The sequence below is a fragment of the Pollachius pollachius genome, assembly GCF_949987615.1.
Source record: "Pollachius pollachius genome assembly, chromosome: 2".
NCBI lineage: Eukaryota > Metazoa > Chordata > Actinopteri > Gadiformes > Gadidae > Pollachius > Pollachius pollachius.
The window spans coordinates 12,631,928-12,642,102 of NC_136935.1; the positions used below are offsets into that span (position 1 = coordinate 12,631,928).

Sequence of the window (10,175 nt, forward strand, 5' to 3'; positions counted from 1 at the left end):
CTAAATAGATAACTTATTTCAATTAATTCTGATAGCACTGATCCCTGTTCAATTATAAATAATACCTAATTAATACCATTAAATAAACTAGCGGCTTGCATTAACTAGGGGGCGTTGGGGAGTGTGGTACAGTGTGGGGCTGTGGAGCCCTTCAGACAATTGACTTGACATGACCTGAGAATGTTTTGAGTTGACTAAACATTCACCAACTTTGTGTCAACTTGTGCTTCTTAAAATACACACGACCACGACCAAGACAGTTAACGGTTCTAAAATTGAAGAAAGACTCTAACATAAATATGTTACATCTGAACTTGTCTCTATGTCAGCAAGTCTGAAGGAGAGAGAGAGAGAGAGAGAGAGAGAGAGAGAGAAAGAGAGAGAGAGAGAGAGAGAAAGCGACAGAGAGAGAGAGAGAAAGAGAGGGAGATTGAGAGAGAGAGAGAGAGAGAGAGAGATTGAGAGAGAGAGAGAGAGAGAGAGAGAGAGAGAGAGAGACAGAGATAGAGACAGAGACAGAGACAGAGACAGAGACAGAGAGAGAGAGAGACTGTTGGCAATGATGTAATCTTGAACATGTCCAACTGACAATGGGAACCAGACCTGTGACCCCGCCCCGTGTCAGCTTTGATTAGGTCTTCATTTCCTGGTGTTAAAGCTGTTACCATCATGTGAATCTGTCCTCCCCGGTCCGTTCCAGTGTGAGCAAGCGTTTCACGAGGGCAGGACCGAGGTCCAGACACTAACTCCTTTGTTTTTAATAACCGTCTTGGTTCATTTCCTTTTCCAGAGCAGACAGGCTTATTTAGAATAGGCCAAATGTTTCACAACCCCAACCTAAAATCTAACCATCTAACTTAGTAAACAATTTGCTTACTTACCAACTAACTAGCTGACTAATTGACTTACTAAGATAACATCTAAGGTGGGGAAGTCAGGGAACGCACTGAGATCAAACAACCAACCCACTAGCTCAACAGCCAAAAAAAGAAACGACCCGCCAGCTACAACTAACCCCCGAACTAACCCATCCACCACCTAACCCCGGCACTACCCCCTGACTCACCCATGGCCAGCAGTCCAAAGAGAAGTCCGAGGAGGAGCAGGGCAAGGAGCAGGAGGCCCAGCAGCCACTTCCACCAGGAGCAGCAGGAGTCGGCGCAGCAGCAGAAGGCTCCTCCTCCTCCTCCACAGCCGTCGTCCTCGCGGATCTCTGGTCAGGGGTTCATTAAAGTCATCAGCATGCCGGTCTCAATGGTCCCTTAATGGGTCCACATGCACACAGGTGTAACAGGCGCGGTGTGAGCCTATAGGCACAGACTATAGGCACAAAGGAAGATATAGAGAACCATGCAAATATTTAACGCGGAAAAATATACAAATATAAGAAAACAAATATAAATAATACAATGATTTACAAAATAGAAAAGATAATAATAAAAATGTTATTATTATTATTATTATTATGGAAACACAAAAGTATAATGCATGCTAAATGCATGATTGAAGCCAAATAATATATCGACCTACCTGCATACGTTGCCTTGTCTTTCATGAGAACTCCAGACGATCCATCTGTTAGAACGATTTGTTATTCAGCTTTTATGCTCTAATGAATTCATATTGTTTTTCCAACACTGGTTCATTTTCCTTACAGTAATTGCCGCCAGCTTGTTTCATCTGAGCTCCTTCACTATAGCTGGAAACCATCTTCTCCTTTTTTATTGAGTCACCGGAAAGAGAGCCTATGAAGGCAAATCAGATGATTCAAATGCGAAAGTCAAAAATGCATAAAACTTGAAATAAGTGGAATAATTCAATTAAACTAATTAAATCTGCATATTCCAAATCCTTTCTGTTATACAATAGTGTTTTGCTTTAATTAAGCGATGGGAGCTATTTCTAATGAATATTTAAATTTTTTAAGATAATCATTAAATAAATAAACGGTTATTCAAATAAGATTAAAAAGTATTGTTTATAATAAAATATATATAAATACTATTTCAAATCTGTCCACAGGGGGGCAGCAAGTGACTGACCGCTTCCTAGATGAATGCCGCTGCTGGTGAACTGCTTGCCACTGTCCTTGGCGAGGATCAACACCTCTGTGTCCTTATTGGCTACAACGTTCTCCTTGTCAAAGATCACGTATTTAAAGTCCTTCTTGTACGAATCTTCTGTCTGACCTCTTGTGGCTGAAGGGCAAAACAAAGAACAAATCATATCAAGAAAGGCTAAACATTTATTATAAACAAAAGAAGAAAGTGAAGGTGAAATGAGGTGAACAGGTGTGATGGATGGACTAATAAATTGTGTCGAAACTTGTTCTGCTGAATCATGATTGGTCTTATGATCGTTTGCATTATGATTAATATCATGATTATAAAGCCTAATTTTATGGGGTAGCACTTTTAAGGGTAGCACTTCACAATAAGTTGGTTGTTTATGCATTGGTTATGCAACAATAAACATTATATATTGTATTAGCATAGGGGATAGTCTTAGGTTAAATCATATAAAATAATGTATAGATGAATAACTTAGCCAATATGAATACCATTACCTTAGTTACCTTGATCACCATTAGCAAAAATGAACACCATTATTACATGATTACTAGACCATTAGTTAACTGTTAATTAACTGTTAGTTAATGCTCATTACTGCATTAACTTATTTTAATTAATGGTTGATTAACGTGCCCTTATTGTTAAGTGTAACCAGTAGTCATTTATCATTAGTTCTCTATTATTATCATTGCATTATAAAGTAATCGGGGTCCTTTAAGCGTACTTCCAGAGACTCCAGTGCTGAGGAGACCACCGCTGGAGACATTCTTCTGTACTCCATACCCTGATCACACACACACACACACACACACGCACGCACGCACGCACACACACACACACACACACACAGTATTTTAATGTCACATAGAGGGAATAAATAAGATTGGCATTTGTTATCATTTTTGATAATTAGCACTAAATAGCATTGTACCAAAGACAGCTTAGTTAAGCTTACCCCCCGTGCTAGCAGTGACGTTAGCACCGCTGGTAGTTAGCACAGTGCTCGAAGTAGGTCCCAGATTGTTCTGGAAGCCGTAGACTGTAAACAGAGACACACAGATTAAAATAACATAATCGTCTCTGCACTCACATAACCTGAAATGTCACTGTAAGGGCTTTTATTGTCAAGTCGTCAGGAAATCAAAAACCCGGGGATCATGTGATTGGTAATTTGTGATATAATATGATCAAATTACATCAAAAAGGGATGAGAAAACAGGATGAACTGTTCTAAATGTATGTTATTACTACTATTAAGCTATGATGAAGGAGATGCGATACTTTGTATTTACGGCCTATCGAATGGCGTCGTTAACCCGCCCAGCGTGCTGATACATGTCCACGCGGGTCTGAAAAATGGCTGCTGGTGCCCGTGACACGTGTGCACGGGTGCACATGTTCACGGGCGCTCTCACCGGAGAGGGAGGACGGGGTGGTGCCGATGATGGGGCCGGTGCCCCCCATGTTGTTGGTGCTGCTCTGGTAGACGTAGCTGCTGGTGCTGCCCGCGGCGGTGGCGGCGGCCACGTTGGCTGCGGCGGATGAGGCGGCAGTGGTGGGGGAGGTGAGGAGGGCGTTGGTGGACCAGTTGAAGAGCGGCAGGGCGCTGGCGTCCAGCGTGGCCGTGTCGTACTGACCCGAGCGGGCGGTGCCGTCGTAGCCGTAGCCCGACCGGGCGCTGGAGTCCTGCCCCACGGTGGACCTGATGGTGGTCATCTCGTACTGCTGCTGGCTGGACTTGGTGCCGCCGTTGTACTGGCCGGCTTTGACGGTGCCCACGAATATACCGGGGATGATACCGGAGTCGTAGTGGTCGGACGTCACGGTGGAGTCGTACATACCGGACTTCAAACTGTCGTATTGGCCCAGTTTCCCGTTCATGTCAAAGTGGTTGGTTTTCAAACCGCTGTCGAACTGGGACACCTTCAGCCCATCGGAGCCGTACTGGGCGGCGGACTGGGTGGACTGGCTCGTCTGCACGGCCATGTCGTGATGGCCGTTGGTGAAGCCGTTGGCAAAGCCGATGGGAAACGTTCCGGATCTGGGTTTGGTCTCAAAGTGGGTCGAAACTGCAGTGAAAAGAAGAAGAAGGAGATTAGCTAAGACGTTTTGTTCGAGACTTCACTTGCGTAGGCGTACGTTTGTTGCGATTGGTGTATCGATTTGTGTAGTTGTATGTGAGTGTGTTTGCATGTGTCCTCGTCTGAATGTGTTTATTTGAATATGTGCGTGTATGGGGTAGCAGATAAGGTCCTCTTAGTGAGTGAGTAGATCAAGACTATAAATACACAAGACTGGTTCTCGGTTCTGAGTATCTCAGACTATAAATACGCCCGACTGGTTCTGGTAGTGTGAGTGTGTCTGCAGCTACCCGTCTGTGAGGACTCGCTGCTGACCCGGGCCTCGGCCGTGGCCTTCCTGGGGACAGGCAGGGTGGTGGAGTGGGTGGAGGAACGGGTGGGGCTCACGCTGCTGGACCTCCCTGCGTTCAGCAGCCTCTTCACATCATCCAGCTCCGTCCCTGGAAACCACCGGGTCATTAGCCTAGTGAGGACCGCACAGAGCTGACTCACGGCCCCGCAAACCACCTTCTAAAGTGTGTGATGAGTGAACTCCTAACTACATGCAACGCCCATGAGTTTGAATAAGGTAGAGGTTCTGGGTTTTTGGTTGATCTACAATCTTGATGGGTTAACATGACTAGGCAGGAAAAGAAGAGAGCAAATCTTTAATCTGTAATTACTTAAATAAAGCTTTTTGTTATTGGAAATATTTTGGTCGGAACCAATACAAATGTACAACAATACAGTTTGAATGGGACCTGTGTGTATTTGTTGAACAAAGGGATTCTCTCCATCTCTTATTCATAAACTCACTCAAGCAGCTGGATCTCATGAAGAGATAGATAAAAGATGGAGCTAAAGCATTTTATTACTAGCAACACTCCCATAGAGTCAACACTGAGGCATGTCCCTAAAGCATGGCTTGTGTGTGTGTGTGTGTGAAACATTACAAAACAAAAACTGGCTGATGGGTGATTTGCTCACATCGGCAGGCAGTGGGAGAGGCACTCTGGAGGCGGGCTCTGATCTCACTCTCTATAAATCAAAAGAGAGGGGAAAAAGAGAGAGAAAAAAATCATGATGAGATGGACAGAATTAAAAGACATCCAGATGTATAATACTTGTAAACCCCTCCCACCACATTCTAAAAGCGGAGGAGTGGTCAGAGATAAAAACAATGGGGGGAGAGCAGAGTCTGTTTTATTTGTTCAGCTCTTAATCATGTCCACAGAGGAAGGAGAGAGAGTGCGTTTGATGAGAGAGAGTTTTTGTTTGATGAAGGGAATCGAACTTCACCTCGGCTCTGGCTCCGCCCTCTTGGGCCACTGGCGCCTTTGAAAAAATAAACACACATGTTAGCCCACGCACATACAAAATCACACACATGATGTACTGTATATACACGTACGTAAGCAGGTGTATCGACACAAGCATATCTATACACATACACACACACAGAAATACACAGACAGACAGACAGACAGACAGACAGACAGACAGACAGACATAAAGACAGACAGACAGGAAGGCAGACAGACAGAGTTTCAGTATCAGCGGTGACCCACAAGTTGCCACAACGTAAAGACAGGAGTGAATCGCTGTTGTTTCCCATCCTCACTCACAATAGTTTCCATAGTCCTTGCGGGACAATTCTGGTGAGGAGTTGCCGCTGGAACTTCCTAGAAGACGAAAGAGAAATTGAAACAACCCACAGAAGGAGAGGTGCGCACTGCGCCCCTGTGACCTGCGCTGATCTCCCTGTATTATTGGACTCATGCTTGTGTTTATCTTTCTCCCTCTCCCTCTCCTTCCCAGAATGTGCCAGGCTGGACGCCAACTAGGCATCCATCCCACGGCTCCCGGGCCTCCTCACCCTCGTAGCCCCCGGAGCGGCTCGTCATGTTCTTCCTGTCACGGAACGACGGCGACGGCCCCCCCGCCAGGCCGGCGCTCTGCAGCCTCCGCCCGCTCCCGGTGCCGCCGCCCCCGGAGGAGCTGGACCTGACCTTTGACACGGAGGTCACCACGTAGCCGCCGCTGCTGTTCCCGCCGCTGCCGTAGCCGTCCAGGTCGCCGTAGCGACCGCCTCCCACGCCGCGACTACCGCTTCCGCCGCCGGAGGAGTCCCCCCCGAGGTAGACCCCCGAAGAGGAGCTGTAGTTGCTGCTGGCGTTCACGCCCACGGAGGCTGGGGGAGGGAGGTTAATTCCGGTCAGTGCGCTAGACCACGCGACAGCTGGAACCTTTTAACGGGGGTTTACTGTAACTTTAGGTTCAACCGTTTTTTCCCTTTCATTTTTTTTTCTGTTCTTGGGGGTTTCCTTTAGTAAAACGCACACATGTGTCCATCGTCCACATGTCATTTAAAGATCATCTTAACAAGACTGTTATTGATACTCTACAGATATGTGGGATGTTGACACCCTGAAGGAGGGTGACTGGTTTAAATGTTTCAAATGATCACATTCTAAATGTTGATCTTGGCAACCAAACACCGACACTCAACTCCCCTTCACGGCATGAGCAGCACATTTTTAAACAATGAAACAACCGGCATCCCCCTGAATGGCGCTGAGCAGCGTCACCGAAGGAGGCCCTCAGCCTCCCGCACACAGCTCATGATTTATAGGGCTCCTTGCTCACTTGAAGAGAAAAAACTTCCACCGCTGTTCTGGGTTAAGACATTCTTCTCCAGCCCTCCTCCTCCTCCTCCTCCTCCTCCACCACTGGTCATGTTCCTGTGATTTGATCCACTGGTTCCCTCTAGCAACAGAGACACACAACCAAACAAAGAGGGAACAGCGGCGCGTTATTACCCACACCAGCTCCACCTCCCCACCCCCCGACATCCCGACAGTAGTCGGTTTATATTTAAAACGGACTGAAAATAAATAGAAAAGGATGAAGGAACTCACTTGGAGGCAGGGAAGCCAGTCTGCTCGAGGAAATTATAGTTTCTGTCAAGACTGATAGATTTAAAAAAGGCATAAAAAAAAGAGAGAATGAGTCACTCACTCCAGACTTTGAGATACATATATACTTTTCTTTTCTTTCTGGTTCCTTAGATGTTTGTCTCTTAGTTTGTTGGTTTAACATGAATCTGTAACTTGAGCCGCCTTAAATGATTAATTTCAACCTTTGTTTGTCAAAACCAAAGCTTATAAGCAGTATAAACACACATTCACCACAGTGAGACCCAGCGGAATACATTGCGTACCAAGATTCAGACCTTCAGCTTCATAGACCCTATTAGTCGGGCGGGGAAACCTTCCAGAATCTTTGGAAATCATGACGAATCAATGCATTATTTTCAGTTCTACATTCTGTTTCCCCACCAGACCAGCACTTAGAATGCATTTAAACTGGGTTGTCATGGTTCCCCCAAAGATTCGAGAAGGTTTACCCACCAAACTAATTAGTATGGCCGCCAGGTGAATCAGATCCAAAGGGAATTTTACAGAGTGAATTTCATATTCACTCTGAACAATACGGAATAATAATGCCACTAATGATATCAAATAAGGTTAACTCTACTAATTGCCGGCAAGTTTATCCTAGCAACATAATGCAAACACTTGGAAGTCCTCTTTTCCAGAACTGGGTTGGAGATCATTCACTGTATGCTAAGAGGAACTTCCAACTTCTTCTAATCTTGAGATCTAACATTTGATGTGACAGAGCGCTGACTAAGGCAAAAAAAGCTCTGATTATATATGTTTGTCTGTGTTGGTGTCAGACGTGTATAATCATCTCTCTCTTTGACCTCTCCATCCACCCATGTGTCACAGTAATTATGCCAAATAAGCCTTTTCTTATAAACCTTTATTCCACATGTTGGTGGAGTCTGAGACTACTAATTATCACTTATTCTGATTCGCACAGCCCACTCAGAGTGCAAATATACACAGGGTTAGTTACAATAAATAATAATAAGTTCTGATTCAAGCAGAACTTGTATTAGAGTGCAAATACACACCGGTTATATTTCCAGTAAATGACAACTGCTTATCATTTACGACTGAGCTCTAAGAGTGCAAATACACACAATGTTATAGTAACAGTTAATACTAACTAGTTCTGATTCAAACAGAGCACTTAGTGCAAATATACACAGGTTTAGTTACAGTATAGTTACCACTACTTCTGATTCAAACAAAGCTCTTTGAGAACAAGTATTACATAGGGTTATAGTAAAAGTAAATACTACTAATACTAACAGTGTGCTTATTAAAGTGTACCTTAATAGGTGTACTTAACAGATCGCTTAGAGTGCAAATATTGACAGTGGTAGATAAGTAAATTCATGTAAAACACACACATTGAATACCCAACAAAAGATTTGCAGAGGTTCTTAATGAAACATCCACAACATCAACTCTAGCAGTACTTTGTCCGTTGACTTCGGCGGCATTTTAAGCAGTGAACCAAAGCCATACAAGGCAATGAGGAGAACAATCACTTCACTTTATCCACCACTTGTAGCCCTTAAAAATATCCAATCCATTTAAACATAAACACACTTTGATTCTATAGTTGTGCGGTGTTAGTGAGGTGCATGTCATATTTCACAGATAATCGCAGTTAAACTAAATATAGGGGCAGCTGATGCACTTGAGGTTGTAAGGTTAATAGATATGGCCTCTTTAGTGTCTGACTCGTCCACAAATAAAATTGTTGGCTTTGTTGAGGGACACTTGTACAGATGAGTGAGTGCAAGAATCTCACCATTTTCTCCCGATATGTCTGAGAAGTTTCTCTGTCTTGTTGTTAGATCGTCCATCCAACGTTATCTGGAGAGGTGATGATGGTTAAAATGAGAATATAATATGATACTGCATTGATTGGTCCTGCTGATTGGGTTCAAGCTGAGACCAAGCACTAATGATGAAAAGTCTTTGTTTTTTTTATTCTACTTAATAGCGCTGCAAACTTGAATCTACTAATTAGAAATATAAATTCTCTCTAATACAAGCTGTCAAAAGGTGGATAATACACAGCAAGGCTGCTGTTGCAAATTGTTTGATAAAATTCCACATTTCAAGACATTGTTGTCTTTTTCTGACATTGTGTTCCTCTCAGTAAAAACACACCAATACTACTTTATTGTCATTAGTGTATGCTGTGCGAAATGTGCCATGCTTACAGCATTAACCAAATTCTAACCAACTATAATAGACAAGGTCACTTGTTTTTATAAATCAAACACATCCAAATGAATACATCTTGTCTATGGCTCATGTTAAATCACACCACCAGATCGGATAAAGATAGGGACATGGGGTAATAACAATAATGATTCATGATCCATCATGAAAGGGAGAGAGGATTTCAATAGGCTTGGGGTTAACTTTCTGTCTCTTTTAAAGTCATGAACAACAAAAGAACAGAAGCCAGTGCATTCTGAGGGCACAAAAGACCTCTTTATCACCACACCCTTTTTGCCAAATTTTCTTGAACATGTCTCCTCCTTGATCTTTAATTGTGGCCGAAATTCAAAGGTATCATTTTATCTTCTTATCAGACTTTCCTCACACTTTTCATCAAAGTTTTCATAACAATCTCATACTTCGTCCCTAATAGCTTATAGTAGTCCAGTATATTCAAACCCAGATAAGTAAACGCAATGCAGATTTGACTCATTCCATCATCAATGATAAAGTTCCGTTGAGACTCGAAAGTGATCGAGCTCTGCAGGAGACCACTCAGTTAAGTCCAACTCGCAATCCAATAGTCGATCAAAAAAGTATTTACAATCCAGAAAAAAATAGAGGAGCGCATGTGAACAAACACAACAGATCGCCATCAGAGCAGAAAAAATACACAATTCATGCATCTATAGATCAATCAAAATGTTATCCAAAAATAGGGAAATTCATACCTTGAGCGAAGTAGATTGCAAAAAAACACTTCACGTCACTTTTTACAGAGACGACGTGTTAAAATCCAGATTGCCAAGATGTATGCCAACTGATTTGGGTGAAGTAGCGCAAAGTATATAAGAAGTCCAGCCCGGCGCTGGTGGTGGGATGTTCTGGCGTGT

At 43.5% G+C, this 10,175-nt stretch overlaps 1 protein-coding gene across 1 annotated transcript in view; it reads right to left on the reverse strand.

The window, feature by feature from the left end:
- Positions 1 to 10,175, reverse strand: part of col17a1b (collagen, type XVII, alpha 1b) — a 29,767-nt gene extending 19,592 nt beyond the window's left edge. Inside the window, exons 1-16 of the mRNA XM_079729779.1 lie at positions 10,014 to 10,175; positions 8,861 to 8,925; positions 7,051 to 7,101; positions 6,779 to 6,898; positions 6,009 to 6,323; positions 5,758 to 5,814; positions 5,432 to 5,467; positions 5,120 to 5,170; positions 4,444 to 4,593; positions 3,488 to 4,141; positions 3,028 to 3,111; positions 2,797 to 2,856; positions 2,043 to 2,198; positions 1,656 to 1,745; positions 1,531 to 1,575; positions 1,067 to 1,213 (exon numbers count right to left, since the gene is read on the reverse strand). Coding sequence (XP_079585905.1) covers positions 1,067 to 1,213; positions 1,531 to 1,575; positions 1,656 to 1,745; positions 2,043 to 2,198; positions 2,797 to 2,856; positions 3,028 to 3,111; positions 3,488 to 4,141; positions 4,444 to 4,593; positions 5,120 to 5,170; positions 5,432 to 5,467; positions 5,758 to 5,814; positions 6,009 to 6,323; positions 6,779 to 6,898; positions 7,051 to 7,101; positions 8,861 to 8,915 — 2,071 coding nt within the window. The 5' untranslated portion in view covers positions 8,916 to 8,925; positions 10,014 to 10,175. The remainder of the gene's footprint in view (positions 1 to 1,066; positions 1,214 to 1,530; positions 1,576 to 1,655; positions 1,746 to 2,042; positions 2,199 to 2,796; positions 2,857 to 3,027; positions 3,112 to 3,487; positions 4,142 to 4,443; positions 4,594 to 5,119; positions 5,171 to 5,431; positions 5,468 to 5,757; positions 5,815 to 6,008; positions 6,324 to 6,778; positions 6,899 to 7,050; positions 7,102 to 8,860; positions 8,926 to 10,013) is intronic.